General features: G+C 33.7%; 1 protein-coding gene across 1 annotated transcript in view; it reads left to right on the plus strand.

Annotated features, from left to right (window-relative positions):
* Positions 1–24,764, plus strand: part of LOC106711564 (nephrin) — a 197,915-nt gene that overhangs the window by 156,901 nt on the left and 16,250 nt on the right. Inside the window, exons 9-11 of the mRNA XM_045684815.1 lie at positions 707–843; positions 4,165–4,332; positions 4,722–4,853. Of these exons, the coding sequence (XP_045540771.1) occupies positions 707–843; positions 4,165–4,332; positions 4,722–4,853 (437 nt within the window). The remainder of the gene's footprint in view (positions 1–706; positions 844–4,164; positions 4,333–4,721; positions 4,854–24,764) is intronic.

Raw genomic sequence — 24,764 nt, forward strand, 5'->3', positions numbered from 1 at the left:
TTGAAATTTGTGGTTACGATAGAAATTTTCAGCTTCATTGAACGATAATAACTTAACTTAACTTAATTTTACTTTAACATAGATAACTTTTTAGTAGTTTAGTTGTTAAAAAAAATTGTATTGTAAGATACTTATTAATTAAAGCATTTCATTTATAATGAGCTAGCTGTTGCCCGCAACTCTGTCCGCGCGGCATTAGAAAAAACTTAATAAGTAGACTATGTGTTCTTCTAAACTATGTTCTACATCTATGCCAAATTTCATCAAGATACGTTCAGCCGTTCTGGAGATCTTCAAATATCCATCCATCCATCTAAGCATTCGCATTTATAATATCTATATATTTTAAAGAAAGTCGTGTTAGTTACACTATTTATAACTCAAGAACGGCTGAATCGATTTGACTGAAAATTGGTGGGCAGGTAGCTTAGGACCAGGAAAAGGACATAGGATAATTTTTACCCCGTTTTCTATTTTTTTATTCCGCGCGGACGGAGTCGCGGGTAAAAGCTAGTTTATAATATTAGTAAGAAATAAATTTTACTGTTATTAACTTTATAATCTTACAAAGAGTATTTGCGCTTCTAATTCATCTGATCATTATGATGTGTTTACAGATGTTTCAGCAGTGAAAGTCTACTATAAAAGCAGACATCTCTACATTTTGTACATACAGTAATATAATGCTACGTTTCAATTGTTACAGGACAAGCGGTCGGATGTCAGAGAATGTGTTGTCATTCAAAGCGGACGCGTCTGACAATAAAGCGCGCTACACGTGCGAAGCTAAAAATGTCATGATCAGCAACACATTGAAAGCCGAGATAGATCTTACTGTACTATGTAAGTATTTTTACATCATACTTATTTCCTCTTCTTAAGCTTTTCGTTCAACGTTGAATAGTCAACGAGTCACCAATTCGTTCAGTATCTCAGATCCGCCATCTTGAAAATTGCAGTGACTTTTCTTACGACGATCTTAACAGAGGTTGCGAGCGACTATCTATGGTGATGATGAACTTACTAACCTCTGTAACATTGTATTACGTAAGTCGCTTAGCGATTAAAATCGCTGGATTTCGAAGATTTACTTGTGTACAAAAGGCCTTATAGTTTTATCCATCATCTTAGAACATCTCAAAACAATTATAGCCGTATGTTTAATTAACAGTCACAATTTTAGGCAACTGTACAGTTTTAGTTGATATATATAAAGTAAACATATATAGTTCTTTATGAGTATATTTGTTACAAACATACAAACTTATTGGAACGAAGTTCCTTATCGCGCGTTGTGAAAGGGGGCTAGACGGAAAAAATTCTTACGAAAAGTTGTCACGACACTTTTTGCTATAGACGAATGAGCGCTACTTCACCATGGCAACGACGTGACAATATATAACGAAAATTCATAGAAATAAAATGTACTTCTTGTGAAGACTTAAGTTTTTTATTCATAGAATAAACATTGGTTCCTTCACTAATTAATTGAAAGGAACTTCTTTACATCCGGGTGTCCCTTGACACCTCTCAAGTTTTTGTTGTTATATTAATGTATATAATATTCTTTTGTTGTAATTAATAAAATTTTAATCTATATATGTTAAATGAATGAAAATTTAGAATATTAATTTCACATAATTCTGCAAATTAGAGTCGGTATTTAAATAACTGTGAATCAACCCTTGTTTGATGGGGTAACTTTATCAAAGGATTTGCAAAGGGTGAAAGCTCTTTGATACGAATGTTTATATTTGTAGCTTATGAGTGTAGCTTTTTAAAGCTTTTGAAACGCGAGCTTTTTGTGAATACTTTCATAATGTTTGATTAATGAACCGATTGTTTTGTATATTTTGAGATGAATGACGATTGTTGATTGTTTTACTGTTTTGTTATTGTTTTTGCAGCATTAGTTTTTTTTGTATAATTATTTCTTTATAAATAGTGATTTTCATTGAAGAAAAAAATGCTGGTGACATAGAATAGCTTTAATTGTTTTTTGTCTTTTAAAAGAGAAATAATTTCTGTGTAGCATTTGGTGTACAGAACATTTGAAATGTCGTAATTTCTACGTGACTGTTGGTCGCCGCATTGAGGCGGGTTGGAGGGAGGTTATCGTTAGTGACGTCACACGGAAAACGCTTCGCACGACAAACGTCGTTATTCTAGCTATTGTTTGGACATTAAGGTGGTTCGAGTTATATTTTATTACTTGTCACAGAAAATTTAAATAACTAGAACACCCAGTTGTGTTTTGTTTTTAAAAAAATACAGTTTTGTTTTTAGATTTATACTAGCTGTCATTTCGGACGTCCGCGCGGAATTAAAAAAAAAACTTAATAAGTAGCCTATGTGTTCTTTCAATTTACATTCTATATCCATGACAAATATGTTCATGATGTTCAAGATCGGTTGAGCCGTTCTGTAGATACATTGAAACAAACATCCATCCAAACTATCGCATTTATAATATTAGTAAGTTTCTTCAAATCTAACGAAAACTTTTGGTGTTAAATGCTGTATATGAGCTTTGAAATTAAAAGTAACAACTTCTTATATAGCAGAAGACCTTTAAAACAACAAACATTCGAGAAATAAACAGAACAAAACCATTATATTCTACAATATGTGAAATCTTACGAATGATATTTGTTCACTAAAACGTCCAATATTGGTTTTCGGACATAGGGATGGGGTGGTTGAATGTTTCACAGAAACCAGATGCCAATGTTTGAAAAGCAAATCTATCTAAATGGGCAAATTCCATTTGAAACTTCGTACCGAATCTACTATTCGGTACGGTAACGCCTATTTTTCAAGACACGTCTAAACTTTTGGTACGGAACTTAGGTCAAATATATCACCATAGATTTACGTCTCCAATTTCACAGAGAACTTAAGAACGTTCACTTACAATGAAACTCGTTTAGAAATGTCAATGGTTCTACATTAAATAGTTTATTTTAAAGTTCAAATCAGTAATTTCTTGATTTTAATCTATTTTAAAATATGCGGTCGCCCTCGACTTTTTTAGCGCTATAATTAAAAAAGTAGCCTATAACATTCTGGCTTAGATCAGCTATCTTCTCGTCAAAGTACTGTCAAAATCAGTTCAGCCGTTTCGAAGATTACCCGGAACAAACTCTCCTTGCGGACAGTCTAACAGAAATTGAAAAAGATAGTTATTCGTCATTAGCAACGCAAATACATTATGTATATATGAAATTTCTTTTTTTCAATTTTACATACAGACACTCCAATTTTTTATATATGTAGAGATTCTTTCACCATTAGAATGCTACATTATCTATCTTACTTCTTACTAATATTATAAATGCGAATGTTTAGATGGATGGATGTTTCATTGAAGGTATCTCCAGAACGGATCAACGGATCTTGATGAAATTTGGCATAGATGTAGAACAAAGTGTTTAAGAGCACGTAAGCTAAATTTTTTTTTAATTCTGTGCAGAGGGAGTCGCGAACAATAGCTAGTATTCTAAATATACTATATTGTTATCAAATAACTGTATATTTGGCCGATAGAGGTCGCTAGTATATACATAAAAGTCAGAGAAGCATATAAACCATTCTTATATCAAAATGGCAAGTTAAAACACCAAGTAGCAATGGGAAACTTTTGAGTAATCTTTCAAAGAAAAGTTAACGCCACGATTGCTTCTAACAATTTTCCTTTTTTTCTTACTTTGAGTGTTTCAACGTTTTACGTTGAATTTGAATTTTTTAAACACTTCCTTAAATTGTCGGTACTTTATTTTGAAGACAATTTAACGTATTGTATGAAGACGAAATTGTTTCTTTGTTTTTTGCAGACCACTTCTTTAACAATAATTATTAATTTAAATAATGTTGTAGAATTACTGGACTTCTATCTCTAATAAATTCCACTATATAAATGTTTTGTTAATATATACAACGGAGAAAGTGGCACACGACAAGCCTTCTTATCTGATATTAGTAACAATTTATTTATTTATTTTTACAGAATTAAACATACTTCCAACAATATATTTCATAGAAAACTTCACAATAACCAATTTAATTACTAAGATTGCTGAGTGCTAGGAACATTATTCTTTCAATGACATTGACAGAATATCCTACACAAGTTTTCAATCTTTACAAAATTACTCTCTGTTACAGTCGCACCAGCACACGTCACAATATCGGGACCATCAGAGGCTCGCGTAGGGGACCCGGTGCCTCTGAGTTGCAGCACAGCGCCCTCCAACCCTGCGGCAGATGTCAAGTGGGTGGTACTAGGGAAGCACCACAAGGAGGCCAGTAACAGAACTGTTATATCACCTGAAGGTTAGTAGAGTCCGAAATTAAGGAAAAGCGAAAATAAACCTAAAGATGTAGTCACCAATAATTCAGTCTGTATATTGTACCTAATTGTTGTACTTGTGATACCAAACAGGTTAGTCGACATCACAGGAGACCGAAGAGCTGGCAGCTACCTCGGACAAAGAATTAGTCTAGCCATTCAAAGGGGGAACGCTGCCAGTATCTTCGGAACCTTGCCTAAAGGGACACCTTTTAATGACATACTTTAGTTTTTATGTATTACATTTAATCTAATACTTTAACTTTATTTTATAATTGACGATTATAATTGTAGTAATAGACATAAAAGGTTAAAAAATAAAGACTAGTTACTTACTCTATTATTTTATTGATTCCAACAACTGTGTTCCCAGGTGGTTGGATAACGACATCCAACATCACTGTGGTGGTGGAACCAAACCGCAGATCAGTAGTGGTCGTGTGCCACGGGATCAACGCACAGCTCACAGAGAACGTTGTCTCCACTCACACCATTAACGTACTATGTAAGTATTCGTACTTTTAATATATAACTCTAGTATATAATTATACTATATGTAAAGCTAGCGTCTTAATCTTACCTACCTATTACTGTTAAATTAAATCAACAGTTGCTTGGTAGACAAGGTCTCTTAATGAATTGTAGCTCAACTAAAATTCGTTCCGTCTTTTGATCTACGAAAAGGTGGTTAACAGATTTCGACAAAATTGAGTTCTCATAAACAAATGAAAGAAAAATCACTTTATTTTATCAATTAGTATTTGATAGTATTTTTAACTTTAGTATTCTAAGAAATTCTAATAATTAAAACTGAACTTTATAAGAAACTAGCTTTTACCCGCGACTACGTCCGCGCGGAATAAAAAATAGAAAACGGTGTAAAAATTATCCTATGTCCGTTTCCTGGTTCTAAGCTACCTGCCAACCAATTTTCAGTGAAATCGATTCAGCCGTTCTTGAGTTATAAATAGTGTAACTTACACAACTTTCTTTTATATATATAGACTAGCTTTTACCCGCGACTCCGTCTGCGCGGAATAAAAAATAGAATACAGGGTAAAAATTATCCTATGTCCGTTTCCTGGATCTAAGCTACCTCCCCATCAATTTTCAGCTAAATCAGTTCGACCGATCTTGAGTTATAAATAGTGTAACTAACACGACTTTCTTATATATATATATATATATATATATATATATATCTTTTATTTTTAATAAAGACAAACTAAAATACTTAAAACAATAATTAATTAAAAATCAGTTTTCATCTTTGTACTAAATCATACAAGCTCATTAAATTGGGTTACATCAGAACCTACAAGATGTAACACACTTGCATTAAGCGTCCCATACGTGACCGGAAAACGTATCGTCTCTAACACAGTAATCGGATATCGAACATATAATCAGAATGATCGTAATTTGATAATCTACATCGCGACGAGAGATTTCCTCTTATGAAATTATCTCTATATCATCTTGATATGCCACCGATCAATTTTGAACTTTGACAATTTATTATCGGTTTAGATATGTAGGTTAATTGTTTGTGTATTTTATGTACAATTCACATACACTCACTCCGCTGGCGCAACGACTTAAAGTGGGTATTGACCTCCGACACAAGAGATCGCCAGAGTAGCCTGTCCTGTGCCTTCTCCTTCCAGTCCATCGCTTGTAGCTCCAGCAGGTCTAGCTCTACGGCGTCTCGCCAGCGGTATCTAGGCCAGCCGATAGGTTGGCGGCCAGTCGTGGTCCCGAGATACTCTGCTTTGGCATTCCAGTCTTCCCCCATCCTCATAAGGTGACCAAGCCATCGGAGTCTGTGAGCTTTGACTTCTCCTATGATATTCGGCTCGCTCACCAGCGTCTCGATTTCTGTATTGTAGCGGGTTCTCCAGCTGCCGTCTTCTCTTTGCTATGGGCCCAAGATCTTGCGCATTATTTTTCTTTCCGCCACTAGAAGCATTACACAATATATACAATTACACTTTTATATTTCTATTTAATTATTATTATTATATTTTATCTATTTTTCTTTTGTTGTCTTTGTCTTAATAGTTACATACTTTTATGCATCTATGGTAATAATATTTTGTCGTAGAAATGCAATAAAACTATATCTTAGTATTGTTTGTTCAATGAAACACGACACTTTACTTTTGATAAAAGAGACTGTTTATTTTTGATACACAACTTTTTAATATATAACAATACACTACGAAACGTAAAATAAAACTTTATACAAAACAAACTCGTTACAACGTGAAGAAAAAACACACACACGAAGAATAATGAAAAAAAAAACAAAAGACAACTCTATTCGATACATTTTTTCTTAAATAAGTCGCGGCGCCAATATGTGCCAGTTCTATGCATTATCATTAGTGGCGCCATCTATTGAAACTGAATTGCTCTTAAACATCCCGCCCACCAAAGGACGAACAGTCCTTTACATCTCTATTTAAACTCAAAATCTCTAATACACAAAACAAAATAATCACCGCCCACCATGGCAATCTATGCTTAAGTAACAAAAATATGCAAAGAATATTAATCACAACACTAGTCTCTAATAACAAGAAATATAAATGATAAAATAACACTAGACTCTATACAATGAGGTATATGAATGATAAAATAAAACTCGACTCCATATAAGAAGAAAAAAATTACAGCTAATAAATAAAACACACAATGAAATTAATAATTGACTCTACTCTGTGTCTTTTGGCATGGGGTCATTTGGATTATCACTCAGGTAAGACAAAGGTCGTGAATTAAGACAGGCCACTATTTGCGTCAAGACCGTCGTTTGCTCTTCAAAGGTAAGTGTAGAATCTCCGATTATTCTTTTCAGATGCATTTTTGTTGAGCGAACACCAGCTTCTCATAGTCCTCCGAAGTTTTTTGATATGTGCGTCTTCAACTATTAATTTGGTGATGTGACTTCCACTGGGTAAAATAACTGGATGACGTCTTTTATAATCAACTTGAGCCTCTTGAATTCTGCCTCCTACTCTCAAAAGTCCAGTTTCATCGATAACTGGGTGAAAGGTAAGTAGTTGACTCTTCTGTGATACACTTTGCCCCGCTCTTAAACGATTAATGTCATCTTCGAAATACATCTTCTGTGTCTCTTTTATACAATATTTTAATATAGCCTCTGTTTCCTCTCGACTCACAATTTTGAATGAAATATTTCGTTGTTCCTTTGGTAGTCTCAAATATAAAAACTTTTTGCAATAAGACAACACCTTTAGCATTTTAGTTAATGTTGAAAATCTCGTCCAAATAAATTCTTCCTGATCTTTAGTAGTAGTAGTAGTAGTTAGTGCTTTAATTGGTTTTGCCTCTTCTGTAGTCTCAAAATTATTTGCTTGTGTTCTGGTTATAAGTTTCTTGATGTAGCCAATTTGGACCATGCCACCACAATTTGTTACCTATTAACTCTGTTACTTTCAGTCCTCTAGACGCGCTATCAGCTGGATTTTGATCTGTAGCTACGTGTCTCCACTGCTCTGGTTCCAGCATGGTAAGGATCTCAGATGTTCTATTGCTCACGAAAGTCGTCCATCGACTCGGCTCTCCTGCTATCCATGCCAAAACTATCGTGCTATCAGACCACGCGTATATTTTACTCTTAGGAATGTTCATGATTTGGGACACTTCGTATACTAATTTTGCAGCTAGTAGCGCTGCACACAGTTCCAGGCGTGGGATTGATATCTTCTTCTCCACTGGCGCTACCTTCGTTTTAGCGGTGACGAGGTTGACGGCGATGCTACCATCTTCGCTGGTCGATTTTAAATACACCGCTGCTGCATAAGCTGACTGAGATGCATCAGCGAATGTATGTAGTTCTACATTATCTCCGATACTGACGTGAAACCACCTCGGAATGACGAGCTTCTCTAATTTTAGTAGGTCCTCTTTGAATTGTTGCCACTCGTGTAATAATTGTGGGGTGAGTCTCTCATCCCATGATAATTTTGCTATCCACAGTTTTTGTATGAAAATCTTCGCTCTTACGACGATTGATGCTATCCAGCCCATAGGATCGTAAAGACGCGCTATCTCAGACAGTATTTTCCTTTTAGTTACGTCTTCTCCATTCTCATTACTTTTAGGTAGTTGAAAATGATACTGAAAATTATCGTTTGTTTTGTTCCAGGTAAGACCTAATGTTTTTATGTTATCATTAGATTTAAATTGTATTAACTGATTGTCTCTTTGATTATCTTTACAGATGTGTTCCAGTAAGTCTTCGCTGTTGCTGCTCCATTTTTGGAGTTCAAAACCACCTGCTCTCATTAAATTATTCATTTGCTCATATATATCCATAGCTTGCTCTGTTGTTTCACATCCGGTGAGTAAATCGTCCATATAATAGTCTTGCAGTGTGATTAGTGCCGCAAGTGGATATTTTGTTTGCTCATCTTTTGCTAGTTGTTGCAAAGACTTTACAGCTAAGTATGGCGCACAAGATGTTCCAAAGGTAAGTCTCAGTAGTTTGTAATGTTGAATAGGTTCATGTGGACTTGATCTCCATAGTATTCTTTGGAAATCTGTATCTTGCTCGTTGACAACCACTTGACGGTACATTTTAACTAAGTCTGCAACTATACAAATTCTATGGCATCTCCATCTTATTAGAATATGACGTAGATCACTTTGTAATTTGGGTCCGACGAGAAGATTGTCATTTAATGACACATTGTTTACTCCTTTGCTCGAAGCGTCGAACACCACTCTTATTCGGGTAGTCTGTTTATCATCTCTAATCACTGCATGGTGTTGTAGATAAACGACGTGATTATCACGTAACTCTCTCTCATCAGTTATTTTTCTCATGTGATTTTGCTGTAAATAATCCTCTATCACGTTTTTGTACTCTTCTTGTAGCTTTGTATTTTTAAGTAATTTCTTCTCTAATAATTTGAACCTTCGTAGCGCTATCTCTTTTGATTGACCATGTAAACATTCTGGATTAGGACTTTTAAAAGGTAATCTGACGACGTAACGTCCTTCACTGTTTCTATATGTAGTTTCTTCGTAAATTTCTTCACATCTTAATTCCTCTTTTGTCTTTCTCTTTTTGATACTTTCAGGTTCTCTTTCTATCTCCCAGAATTGTTTTAAAAGCTCATCTTCCTTTAGTTGTACATGCATGCTGATAATATTGCGATTTTCTTGCACTAATTCATTTTTTATTTTTCCAGATAATATCCAGCCCAATTGCGTGTTTTGTGCAACTGGTCCAGATGACGCAGAATGTTTCAGAAAACCATCCAGTAGAATTTCTCCGTAGATTTCAGCACCTAGAATAATGTCTATTCGTCCAGGTGTACTGTAGGTAGGGTCAGCCAAAGGTAAGTTTGTGATCTCTTGCCAATCATGTATAGATGAGTCTCTTGACGGTATAAATGAAGTCAACCTCTTCAATACAAACGCATTGACTTGAATAGAAAACTCTGGGTTACGTAAAGATACGATCTCAAAAGAAGCCATACTCTTCGCTTGTGTTTGACCTTCTCCGACTCCTGATATAACACCGTTCACTGAATCTCGCTTTAACTTCAGGAATTGTGCTGTGGCTTCAGTTATAAATGACGCTTCAGATCCTTGGTCAATCAAAGCTCTAACTATTTGTGAACGACCTGTAGTTGATTTGATTTTGACCATAGCTGTAGCCAGTAAAACTCTGCTCAGGTGACTCTCATTAGTAAAATGGGCTACAACTTTCCTCTCAGGTTGTTTACTCCTCTCTTTAACTTCAGTCGAAGTGTTATCGTGTGTATTAATTGAAGATTCCTCTGTTGTTGATCTCTCTTCTCGGTTAGATGTTCTCTCATAATGCAGTAATGTATGATGTCGTCGGGCACATCGACGACAGCTCGAAGTTGAGTAGCAATTCTTCACGCTGTGATTAGGTGATAAGCAATTGAAGCACAAATGATTTGATTGCACATACTCAGTTCTCTTCTCTGGGGTTTGTGCTGCAAATTGCTTACACTGATACAATAAGTGTCGTCCGGAACACATGACACAGATGTAATCTCTCTTCTCCTCTTCCACTGATGAATGAAATGATCTCTGCTTTGTAATTTGTCTCGTAGTGTTGTTATGTTGTGTTGTTTTAGCGGGTCTGCTGTTATAATGATTTGACGACTCCAACATCTCTAACGTTCTGAATCTAGTCTCGATAAATCTCTTCAGCTCCTCCCAGGTAGGTAAAGTATCTGCTTCACTGTTTGAATGTACTCGGCTCACTTCTAACTCCCATAACTTTCTTGTCTCTGCATCTACTTTTGTTACTACCAAGTAAATTATAATAGCGTCCCATGCACTTGTATTTATCTCCAAATTTTCTAATGATTTTAAACAGGAAGATGTCGTATCTAAAAGTTGTTTTAAAGCAGCAGGCGACTCACTCGTTAAATTCTTTTGGGAAAACAAACGTTTCATAACTTCATTGGTATTGAAGCGTTTATTGTTGTATCGTCGAACTAACTGGCTCCACGCCTCATTATAATTCACATCTGTTGTAGAAAGATTTTTAAACAGAATTTCCGCTTCGCCAGTTAAGCAACTCTTCAAATAATGCAGTTTTTGAGCAGCGGTTAGTGTAGAATTGTTATGAATTAACGACACAAACATATCATAGAAAGTTTGCCAATTTTCGTATCCGGAAGAAAATCTTGGCAAATGAATTGTCGGTAATTTCACATCGCTAGAGGTCGCAACAGTACTAGGTTGATTATTAGAAGCTCTCACAAATGAAGTCGGCTGGTATATCTGCAGATCATCTTTTAATTTTATTGTATAAGTTTCGTAAATATTCTCAAACTCTGAATACATATCTTCGGCAAAATAACTAAGTTTAGATTTCTCAGACTTGTCTACAGAGGCAACAATCTCGTTGTGATTACTTAAGAATGACTGCCACAATTTATCTAACGCCTCTTTTTTTGTTTCAATATATGTCACTGTAAGCCGATCTTTAGATGTCTTTTTGTAATTAATTTGCGCTTTACTAACCCGCTCAAATAACTCCTCTTGTCGCCGTAGACACACTTTTAATAATTCAGACATTTTTAATGTTCAACGTTCACGCAACACAATCACAAAATTAATATTTTCACTTTAGTTCGATTCGTGTTTTCCCGGGTTTCGGCACCAAAATGTTTGTTCAATGAAACACGACACTTTACTTTTGATAAAAGAGACTGTTTATTTTTGATACACAACTTTTTAATATATAACAATACACTACGAAACGTAAAATAAAACTTTATACAAAACAAACTCGTTACAACGTGAAGAAAAAACACACACACGAAGAATAATGAAAAAAAAAACAAAAGACAACTCTATTCGATACATTTTTTCTTAAATAAGTCGCGGCGCCAATATGTGCCAGTTCTATGCATTATCATTAGTGGCGCCATCTATTGAAACTGAATTGCTCTTAAACAAGTATACTTAAATAAAATTTATGAAAACGTAAATTTTATTGTTTATTATATTTAAAAGAAGATAAATTTAAGTGTGAATTTAATTATCAAGCTTTATAGTCGAATTAAACTTTACGAGAATATTAACCAATACTTATTTATAAATATATTGAGTAAAAGTATATAAAAATATTTATATTTATAAAAAAATCTTTGTAATTGTTTAAAATATTTTGTATAACTACTATGAAAATACACGTATCTTTTGTAGAGAAATAACATTGTAGCAAACGTGCTACGCGCTACGAAGCTACGAGTTTTTATTTGTTCGTTGGAGTTTTTTTTTGATGATTTTTTAATATCATAATTTTAAAACAAGTACAATCTAGTGTCACTCTTAGTCCTAGTAGATCTCTGAGATAATATTCTATAGAGGAAAGATTTGATTGTTTGTTTGTTTTCATTAGATAGGCTTCGAAACTAATGAAACGATATGAAAAATTCTTTCACTGTTGGTAAGGCACGCTATACTCAAGTGACTATGTTTATTAATAGATCTATTTTAATTTCACGTGAATGAAGTCACGAGCATGTGCTAGTATACTATCATTTTACTTAATAAGGTTCACTTAGTGGCCATGTACACTGTAGTGAGCGTTGTAGCTGTCAGAGTAATTAGTGTTCAATAAAAAATCCGATTAGTGTTTTAATAGTTAGAAATCTTCATCAATGGATCGTTTAAGTAACGAATTAAGGTCTTTTAGTGTAAGACAACTATATTATAACCCAAATCGCTATATTTTTTCTAAGTAAAACACAGTCCGTGCTGAAATTCAAAACATCCGCAGAATCGTAGATCACGTGAAGGCGTGCTCGCGCGTATCTCTCGCTAATTAGGACCATGTTTGCGTCATTATTATCTCCCTTTTTGTACTTACTTAAGCAACGTTAATACACGTATATTAACTTGTATATATGAGACTTAACTTGTATGTATTTCACTTATTAATACATAAAATTATATTACATTGACACATGTAAATTAATTAAAATAAATCCCGGTTTTACTTCAGTATTAAGTATCATAATATAATTTACTAATATTATAAATACGAAATCCTTTATGGATGTTTCTTTGAACGGATCATGATAAAATTTGGCATAGATGTAGAATGTAATATAGATCAACACGGAAGAACATGTAGGCTACTTATAACGTTTTTTTTTAAAATTCCGCGTGTATAGAGTCGCGGGTGACAACTAGTAATTGACATAAAGGAAGTCTCATCTTTTTGATTATATTAAAAGATGGCAATAAAGCAAGCAGCTTAGTATACGAGAAAATAGCGTAGTTACAGCTGCCCATACACATCCGTAATTGCAGATGAGTTGCCTACCTTTAATAACCGGAGGATAGAACGCGCTGAAATAATATATTTCCCCATCCTATGTGTCCTCTGCCAAATCCACTTCCACTTCCCATCCTTTTTACGTGTATTTTAAGGCTGTTAGTTAAAACAGACACTAAATTTAGTGTTTAAAAGATTAAATACTAATAATGTTACGTATATAAAAACCGATCTTGAATCCATATTTAAAGTGTGTAAATTTGTGTACTTAATATAAATAACAGTGTAACCTGTAATATCATATTATTATATTTTTCTGAATACATTTCAAATATAAAATGGCTTTCTACAATTTCGCTGAGTCACCTTCGTATATATATCTTGAGCGCTGAAGCGTACTCAGTGTTTTTGAAAGGTTCATCATACGTGATTGGAAAGCGTTGGTTTTTATTCGCGGAGTACGGGTGAAAAACATTTCATGTTTCGGCTTCGGGTAAAGGTTTTTTTTTTCAATGTATCCGATGCTTTCAACTTGTGTTAGTGACAATAAAGGCACGTGTTTGTATCCGAACAGGTTTTACGGCGATTAATTTTCTTTTTCAAGAACGTTGTTGTGTATTTTATACGTTCTGATCAAAGTTTTATAGGTCTCAATGACATATTAATATGATACTCCGAGTTGATGATGTCGTCTTTACTATAAAATTTTGTAAACATTAAAAATATGTTCTTTTTTATATATTAAATGAACTTTTCCTAGGAGGAATGAATACAGTATTTGTTGGGTGAAAGAATGGGCTGGGTCGACGGTTAAATACCACGACCACACAGACGACAGACGTCAAGTGGAAGCAATTCCGCGTACAGCCTGATGAAGTGCCGGAGGCCTAAGTGTAGTCTACGTTTTCTTCCTACCCTTTTCCTATAAGGAATGGATGAGTAGGGGTAATGGATTTGACGGAGGAGGGGACGCATATCAAGATGATATATCTTTCTGTGAAAACGTGTGAAAAAAAATTAAGCTAATAGAAACAAAGTTATAAAACAAAAAATACAAACTATAAAAATCAAGAAACAAAACGAAACAATTTAATGTAAAAATATTTATGAGAGAATTAATTTCATATCAACTACGACTACGATTAGCTACGACTTAGGGTCCTTCAAGAAGCGAGCGTATCACCATCTCAAAGGCCGGAAACGCATCTGCGATTCCTCTGGTATTGCACATGTCCATGGGCGTCGTTGAACACCTTGGTGTTCCCGCTGCTGGTTTGCCCCCTTCTTTTCTAAAAAAAAAACTTTGCTTAGTGACAAACAGAATTTCAACAATATAATTTCAGTGTATTCAAAAATGTTATTTCGATAGTTGTTATGAAATCCGTTTCAACTTTAACGTCGACATAACTTTGCTCGGTGAATAAAAAAATGTAGACTGCGGTAACACGAGTGGGTGCAAAAAATTGGCGAAAATTAAAAACTTTACTTTAAAAAATTTCATACACCGAAAGTAGCTTCGCATAAACATGGCGCCCATACCAAGCTTCCGGTTTCGAGTATTATCATATTTCCGGTACGGATTCACCGACTGACGTAATCTTTAGAAAACAATTTTTTAAATACTTTCCTTAAATTGTTTTGGATTAATGGATACAATTAAATATTTTAAACATCCCTTAGTATTACAGAATAAGAAATGTCCACTTAGGAAAGCTTAAGTAATAATATATTAGTGAAGTTTCACTATAGTGACGCTGGTTTTACAACACTTTATTATGTACCAAAGAGATTAGTATGAGAGACTTAAGTTTTTACACAAGTGTATTAACAATGAAAATCCGCAATAAACTTCTATACGGGTCGCTTCACTATTTCGGCGAATTCAGATTACCGCTTGCTCATTTACCACCTTATAATATAATAAGTCTGTTGTGATACATGTTTCAGCAATGGAAACTACAGTTACAAAGTGATATCGGAGCTTGTTTCCTCGGATTCAATTGTTATGTTTGTGTTTCCGTCTGTTTGCAATTAATATCTTCTTTGTTTGTTTCGTATAATAATGTTTTTCTTTGGCTATAGAATTACTAGACGATGTCTTTAATGGATCAGTAGTCAGTTGTTTCGTAGATTTTTAATTAATAAGACCAAAGTTCAATTATTTTGAATATGTTTATTTTAAGTGATCGTATGAATTTTGTATCATTTACAACCACATTCCGAATCTTGGTATTTTCAACAGTCGATTCTTTTTCAGTTGGATTTATAGTGAAACAAGGATATCTGACTCGATAAGGGGGGCGTTGCTATCGCGGTAATTTCTGTCAAAAAAAATATAAAACTATGACATGACAGCTACAGAACGAAGAGTTTAAGACACTTTTTTTTAATTAACAGGAGGGCGCTAGTGAACTATCATAATTTAGTTTGACTTATCAACCGCACCGGGTCAAATGTCCTTGTCGGTCTATACTGTCACATTTCTTATTAAGTACATAGTTTATTTTGTAAATTGTGTATATTTTTTAATTCTTTGACTTTTTTTAAGTTTATTGCACAGCATCCGGTAGTGTTGCGGTTGCATTAATGAATTTGTTAATTGCAATTTTAAATGCTAATTATCTTGCTCAGAGAGTAATAAAAACTTCCTGCAAGGAAGTTGTACGGTCGACAGAACTATACAAGATATTGTACAGTTGAATAAATGCCATTAATAATAGACAACGCTAGCATTTCGTATCTGTCATTACCTACCTACTCTACTGCCATACCCAAAATCATGTAATGATTACTTATTGTAGTTTTCTCTTCTTATCATCATCAGCTCACTGTACGTCCCCACCGAGGGGCTCGAAGCCTACCCTAAGTTAGGGTAGGACTAGGCCCTAATCAACCACGCTTGCTAAGTGCGGGTTGGTTGACTTCACACATATCATTGAATTTCTTCTTAGATATGCGCAGGTTGCACCACGATCTTTTCCTTCACTGTAAGAACATCGGATAAATGTATATATGTAAATCGTTAATCGAAAAACACATTGGTACATGGCGGATCTTGACCTGCAGATTGCAATTACTGATAGATTGGGCTTTTGAAAATATTCATTTACGTTCTTGTTAACCTAAAGTTAAAAAAAAATAGAATTAAGATAAATAACACTGAAAAAGAATTCTAGTTAATTAATATTTAACAATGTTACGTAAAATTTAACTAGATGGCGTTTTTATAAATTTTTATAAAACTTGTTTTGTACACTTTACTAGTTTTGAAAGTTGAATATAACGTTGTTATTCACATAATACCTTTCACGAGGTATATAATATAGTAAACTATGTCTAAGGGTTGAGTCTAGAATCAAGTGCGTTTTAAGTTATGCAAAGTTATGCAAAGATTGTAATTAATTGCATATGCAACGTGAGGTATATGCATACATACATAATGTCATATTTTGATATTTGCATACAGGTATAGATACCTGGAGTAAATAAACATTCACGTGAGTGTGTTAAAGGGTAAACAGTAATAAGTAATTTTACACCATCAACATTAGTGATGCAACGGATGTCTGTTTCCGTTTCCGCAAGTGCGGAAGTTCCGCGCGCTTTTCAACATCCGTTTCTGCTTCTGTTTCCGCAACTTTTATAACGGAGATAAAACGGAACTTTACGACTTCTGAGAGATCCAAATGCGCGGCGCGAGACGCGCAGTCCGTGCGCGGCCTTTCGGCACTTGTCGCATTTGTTTGTTTACGTACTTTTTCGTTAATTTAAGCACGTAATATTTTCTGCTGCTGTTTGAAACAATCAGTTTCTCTTGCTGGAGTTAACCAATGGAGATTTCCAATGCCTTAATAAATTAAAAATGAATACAAACTGTTTTTACCAAAAAAAAAAATTGTAAATATGTTTTTTTTTTCATATTATTTACACTTCTGTTTCCGCATCCGCTTCTGTTTCCGTTTCTGCTAAAATTTATTTTTGACATCTGTTTCCGTTTCTGGTTCCGCTAAGACACTTCCGTTGCATCACTTCATCATCATCATCATCTTCACTCTTTTCCTTGCATAGTATCGGCATAGTATGTATTCTTCCATACATTTCTATCATACGTTATATCTGAGTTCACTTCCATCTTACATATATCTTTTACACATTCCATCCATAATTTCTTCAGTCTGAAAAATATTTAATGAGGTTATTTAAAATCCGACGTTAACACGCTACCAAGCAGATGTTGAACGTCACATGTAACACAAACAGGGTTGACAATGAATTAGAGGTGGATTAATTAAAAATTATTATTTATTATCATCAAAGTATTCATCTTATATAATTTCATCAAGCCATACATAGGAATAATTTTAGTCCTCTTTCCCTTCCAACCCTTTTCTTGGTAGGAAAGGATGGGATGGGGAAGTGGTTGGAGGAAGAGAGGACGCATAGGAAGGGGAAATATCCTTTTTCTGTGTGTAACCTTCTCTGCTGTGAAAACTCACACAAACATTTTAGATATGTATTCATTAAAGACATACGTAAATAATATCAGACGCTTTACTTTATATTATTAATAACTAGATGGCGCCCGCGACTTCTGAGCGGAATTAATTTAAAAAAAATCTTAATTATTAGGCTATGTGTTCTTCCAGACTATATTCTAGCGAGCTGTACTGGAGATAACTTGTAACAAATATCCATCCAAACATTCACATTTTTATATTAGTAAGATTAGGCTATTGCAGATTTTGTTGGATATATTTATGACCGAAATTTTAAAAAGTGCACACAAGCTAACTTTTCAGACTGTTTTATATAAAACAAAGACACTAAACTCCAATTACATTTTAGATCTGTAATTCTTTAATTCATTCTTTGTCCTCAATTATTTTTTTTATTTTAATTGACAACCCTGTATGCAAATCACCGTCACACCGGTGGGCGTCAGATGTGTCTCAGCTAACGTAACGACGAAGGCTTCTATAATTAATGCGATATTATGCAGAGATTGTGCGTTCATTTTAATATTTGTGTACATATAATCCTTAATTGTTGAGTCCATAATTTTTTTTTTGGCTGCGCCATGCTGCCTTCTTGTTACGTCTAAAATGGCATTTTTTATTATTTATTCATTTATTAACCTACCTGTATTATATTAATACATTTTTATAAAATTTTAAATTTATAAATTAATAATATTAAATAGAATAAAAGTATAAACAAATAAAATCTCAGATTTACTACGATTTGGGAGAAAAGACTATGGCTTCTAGATACCCAAAATCGTGTGAAAATACTAAGGATAGTAAAATGTAAATTTTAAATGAATAATCTACACTTAGTTCGGTTTAAGTAATTGGCAATTTTGAGTGTTGTAATTGTAATATATACAATGAAACACGAGTGTCCAGTCCAAGATGTTTATTGCCAACTCCGTACAAAAATAATGTACTTTACACGTAGTGGTTTTCTAGCTACCTACATCACAGTAATTTTTTTTTTTCGCCTATTACTCAAGAAACAAGAAATGTGGAAAATGATGTACCCTAGTTGTTTAGATAATCATACATTTAAAAATATCTATCTATCTATCTATACCATTTTGCATATATCTTCTATCTATCTTAGAACTATCACGCCCGTTAATAAGAAGGGTATTGTCGGGAAATAGTAAAGGGGTTTCCCTCAATATTTTGTAGGATTACAGGGTTTACAGATTCTTTTAAATGAAGAATAATATGAAACTAGTCCTCTCGAATCGCTATTAAAAACGGAATGAAATTTATTTCTTTTTTTCTTTATCAGTTTGACAGATAATTTCAGAAACATTACAACACTTAACAAGTACTTACCCTTCATTATAACCTACTTAATATAATTAAATTTAAACAAATTTATCTTGCATTTGAAAACGAGTGAATAATTATCTACTTACAAAGACATTTAAAAGCGTGTGCTTTAACCAGCGGTGAAGCATACTGCGAACAAACTTGTTATCTTCCTACCATTAATCATGAAAACTGTGTGGTACAAGTTACTAAATGGAAGCGGAATTCTTGAATCTTTTTATAATCTAACTGGGGACATCGTCAGAAACACAAGTCATTATGTAGGTACTATGTACGAATAAGTTCATCATCTCTCTGGCATTTTCCTATTCATTTGGGCACACAAGGCTTTATAAACCTTAATGTTTTGGCTTAATTTTTTACATCCGGCCGCCTGCCTGTTGCCAAAGCTAATTAGGGGGAATATCTTAAAATTAAATAAAATACAAACTAAATAATTATAGATAAATATTTAAAAATTACTGCTATAAAAACACCAACAATAAAAATTTGTAATAAAACATTTAACATTAATAAGTTCAAATATAAAGATACTAAATTCATAATCTTACGGTGACAATCACTGACGAAAATGCCATGAATATGTGACGTAATGATTTTCCTAGTTGACTTTACGGACCTTATTAGACATTAGACTTTGTAACCAATTATTTTATGTATGGATGAAAAAGGGAGAGAGGATTGCGAGGAATTATTGAAATATTTAACCCACTGTATTATCCTTCATTGCTTATTATATTTAGTTATTAATTTATCTAGAATTTAAATATTATTTGCAATTTTGATACTTGTAACTTTTATTCTAGAGTAGCTTTTTCCCGCGACTCTGTCCGCTCGGAATTTAAAAAAATCTAAGTAGCCTGAGTTCTTCCAGATTATGTTCTACATGTATGCCAAATTTCATCAAGAACCGTTGAGTCGTTCTGGAGATAGCTTCTAACAAACATCCATCAATTTAAACTTTTGCTTTTATTATATCAGTAAGATAATGATATTGAATGTAGGTACAAAGTAAAGTATATATTGTGTGAAAGAATGTTTGCGTAAGAAGGGAATGAATTCAGTTATAACGTAGGAAATAACAAAAATGTTGATAATTATTTTCATGACCAAGAGTTATGCAAACCTTTTGCAGTTACATTTGGCTCTAACAAATTTTCTCTTCGACTGTATTTCTCTTTTGTAAAATACATTATTTCAAAATTCCTTACACCGCGGCAGTGCAAATGACGCGGCAACAAAACTTAGATATGTATTAATGGTGTGCTGAGAAATGTATTCGACTGACGCAGAAGAATAATATTTGCACTCACAAATTTTAGAAATTTCCACTTCCATATTTTAAAATTTCCTCTTCCAAATTTTAAAATTTCCTCTTCCAATGGTTATTCTTACAGAAGTCTAATTTTAGTCATCTTGCCCTTCCCACCCTTTTTCGATTAGAAAAGGATGGGAAAGGGAAGTGGACTTGGCGGAAGAGAGGACATATCCTCTTTCTGTGCTTCCCCTTCTCCGTTGATTAAGGGTGGGCAACGCATCTTTGCGGATGTGTATCGGCAACGGTCGCCGCTCTATTTCGGCGAATTTAGATTGACACCTTTTGATATAAAAAAAAAAAAAGTCACAGATTTACTTTATCTATACTAATATAATGAGGACAAATTTGATTGTTTGTATGTTTGCATTGAATAGGCTCAAAAACTACTGAACATATTCGAAAAATTCTCACACTATTGGGATAGTGATCACGCAAGCTACTTGTTAAGTCTATTTTTTATTCCGCGCGGACGAAGTTGCGGGTGATATCATCATTATCAGCTCACTATACGTCCCCACCGAGGGGCTCGGAGCCTACCCCAAGTTAGGGGTGACTAGGACATAGTCAACCACGCTGGCCAAGTGCGGGTTGACTTCACACATATCATTGAATTTCTTCTCAGTTCAAGTTGCATCACGATGTTTTCCTTTACCGTAAGAACGTCGAATAAATGTACGTATGTAATCGAAAACATATTGGTACATTGTGGGATTCGAACCCAGGACCTGCATATTGCAAGTCAAGTGCTTAACTCTTGAGCCAACGACGCTTTTGTGGGCAATAGCTAGTATATAATAATTACAGCTATCCATGCCTAACGAGATAGAAATCTGGTTTACATTTAATTTGTCTTGCAAAGGATTATTCTTGACCAAGTTTATATTTCATTGTCTTCGTATTCCGGTCAATGCGAACTTAAATTGAAATGCAATACCAAGAAATGAGATCTCTATAAAAACTTTCAATGAAATGGTTGAAATCCTTACAAATTTATAGGTATTTTTTTAAAGCTTTGGAATTGATACTTTTGATGATCTTTCTTCTTTATTTTTCCTTTGAAAAAAAATAAATTGATAACTCAAGAGTTTGATATCGATAATGTTGGAAATGAAACTGTTTTATTTTTTAACAATTCGAAATTTCGTTTTAAAACGTTGTCATATTTCGTACTCTTTAAGTAAATTATTTAATTACTACATTTTACGCTAGAATGTTCTATGTGTATTTTACAGGGATTTTTTTCCTTCCCAATTATCGTATATATTTTTTTATTTTCATATCTAATATTCAGTAGGTCTGAGAATCGGCCAACATGTATTTTTCATTTTGTTTTTTTTTTTAACTGTGCGCGGACGGAGTCGCGGGCGACAGCTAGTCTAATATATAAAATTCTCTTGTCACAATGTTCGTTCCCGTACTCCTCCGAAACGGCTTGACCGATTCTCATGAAATTTTGTGAGCATATTAAGTAGGTCTGAGAATCGGCCAACATCTATTTTTCATAACCCCCCCCCCCCTTTTGGTTTTTTTTTTAATTGCGCGATGACGGAGTAGCTGGCGACAGCTAGTAATACTCTAATTTTAGTTTATTTAAAAAGTTCTTCATCAATCTGCATATAACAGTTCAACACAAAATCAGAGCTGTCACAATTCTCTAATTTCCATCTTATTTGCATATTCCGTCGTTTGTGACAAGAATTTCCGAACATGACACATGGCGACATCTAGCGACTTATATAAGCAAGTGTAGTCTCGCATCTATAGTTGTATGTTTATTAATTTTTTGAATTTCAAGTTTTATCTTTAAATTAAGTTTTTTTTAATACTGTAAATAATATTTTTATCTTTGTGTCATTGTAATTTTTACTTTAATATAGTAGTTTATACACCATTTTCAGACGATGTAAATTCAAGGTTGACGTTCGAAGACGATTTCGTCATTTTGCAAACTAACACCTTTTCATTTTCACTATAAACTGTTGAGGAATGAATCCGTCAAATTATAAACGTTCATAACATACTTTTAAATTGATTTATCGTTGGTTTCTGAGACCAAAATAAAAGCTGATTTGTATGATAATGAGAGGGATGATGATATGTTTTAAACAAGGATTTTAGCCTCAAAAACCAAAGATTAGTCATTTGATCACAAGATATCTTACATCGTCTAGTAAAATATAATAATTTTGAATACAGATCATCTCCCTTCATATCTGTTATTATGACAGAGTTCAATAAACGCGTATATCTTAATAGTAGCCATTTATTTAACTGCAGCCATATACCCAAGTGTTGTCAGTACTTGTTCAGCGATTATTGACTTTATTACGATGGAATAAGGTTCAATATGTGACGATATTTTAGTAGTCAGTTGTTCGCACATGCTGCGACCAGACTTAAGCATTTAGTATACCATGTGGCTATAAATTCATGTTTTAAATGAAGATAATATTCTAAGAATGTAAAACATATTTGTATTTAGTGCTCTTTAAGATTAATTGAACCAAAAAAGGACATTTTACATATTAAATTTTTGTGTCACAATGTTAGTTAGCATACTCCTCGGAAACGACTTGTCCAATTTGTATGAAATTTTATATGCATACTAGCTGTCACCCGCGACTCCGTCCGCGCGCAGTTAAAAAAAATGAAAAATAGATGTTAGCCGATTCTCAGACCTACTGAATATGCTCACAAAATTTCATGAGAATCGGTCAAGCCGTTTCAGAGGAGTACGGTGACGAAAACTGTGACACGAGAATTTTATATATTAGATTCAGTAGGTCTGAGAATCGGCTACTATCTATTTTTCATACCCCTTAGTCATAAGAGTTGTAAATTTAGGACAAATGTAGATAGTCTGGAAGAACACATAGGCTACTTATTAAGGTTTTAACAGCGCTCGGATGGAGTCGCGGGCGACTGCTAGTTTTGTAACAAAATTATGTCCCTTAGAATTCTAAATGCCACAAACAGAGTTATTTAATGGTCTAATGCCCTTAATGTTAATTTTCTATGAGGAATGAACACAAACACACAGTTTAACTTGCCTTTTGTCTGAAACTGCTTTGATTTGTGGTCATTGTAGCAATTAGATTTCTTCTAATAATATTAGTATATATAAACATACAAACATTATAATATAATTTATCCTTAACATAATATCGAAATATATATTTTAATAGTAACCTTACTAATATTATAAATGCGAATGTTTAAATGGATAAATGGATGGATGGATGGATGTTTGATTGAAGGTATCTCCAGAACGGTTTAACGGATCTTGATGTAATTTGGCATAGATGTAGAATATAACCTGGAAGAAAACACAGGCTGTTTAATAAGTTTTATTTTAATTCTGCGCGAACGGAGTCGCAGGCAAAAGCTAATAATAATTAAATATATTCAGTAAACCAATTTTAATTCATGTTACCAGTTTTGAGTTCATTAAAAACTTTTTTTAAATATTCTTTATCCAGTAAAAAAAGCAGAAAATAATTACTCATTCCTTTAACATTTTTGATATTACAAATTATCTATATTTAACCACCAAAATATCAGGCAAAGAGTAAAATTCGACAGAGCAGACGCAGTATAGTTTAAAAAGGATGCATTTGCCATTCCGACCTTTTTGGTCGGTAAGCAATTTTGTCTTTCTAAAAAGTAAATATGTACGTCTTTAACATTCTCTGAATATACATGAGCTTTGTAATTTGCCGTAGTTCCTACATTGTTGGGAAGAGGTAAATTCGATTTGAACTTTGGAGAGTTTCTTTTTTTGTTTTTATTTGTGCTTTTTACTACATAAATCAATAAACATAGTATAAAACAAAGTCGCTTTCGCTGTATGTCCGTATGTATGCTTAGATCTTTAAAACTACGCAACGGATTTTGACGCGTTTTTTTTAAATAGATAGAGTGATTCTTAAGGAAGGTTTGTATGTATAATAAATGCATAATATAGTAGAGAAACACTGATAAATTTAAAGTTTTCTAATGTGATGTCGTAAATAAGCACGTTTTTTTGCGCTTATATTGCAAACGCTGGCTGAACCCTACGAGATAGACCAAAATAATGTACTACAGTATTGTTCACCTTAAAAAGTTCAACAAAAAAGTCCGCGATGGTATATGTCTATCTCTTAGGGATAACCCAGCATAACCATTTTTATCGAATCTTTTACGAAGTGATTTTAAACAATACAGCATTAATCCTTATCCATTTAAGTACCTTAAATAAATTGTGCATTTATTCTGTAGTAGGTATATTTTGCATTGCACCCGTGCGAAGGGGGGGGCGGGTCGCTAGTAATTTAATATGAGATATTTACACACAACTGCTGAAGTGACAACGACTTTATACGTTAAATTATTTAAATACCGTACACATTTTAAGGTTATAGAAAATGTTATTGAAATTTAAATTTAATAAAGAAAAATAACGTAAAA

The sequence above is a fragment of the Papilio machaon genome, chromosome 27, assembly GCF_912999745.1.
Source record: "Papilio machaon chromosome 27, ilPapMach1.1, whole genome shotgun sequence".
Lineage (NCBI taxonomy): Eukaryota > Metazoa > Arthropoda > Insecta > Lepidoptera > Papilionidae > Papilio > Papilio machaon.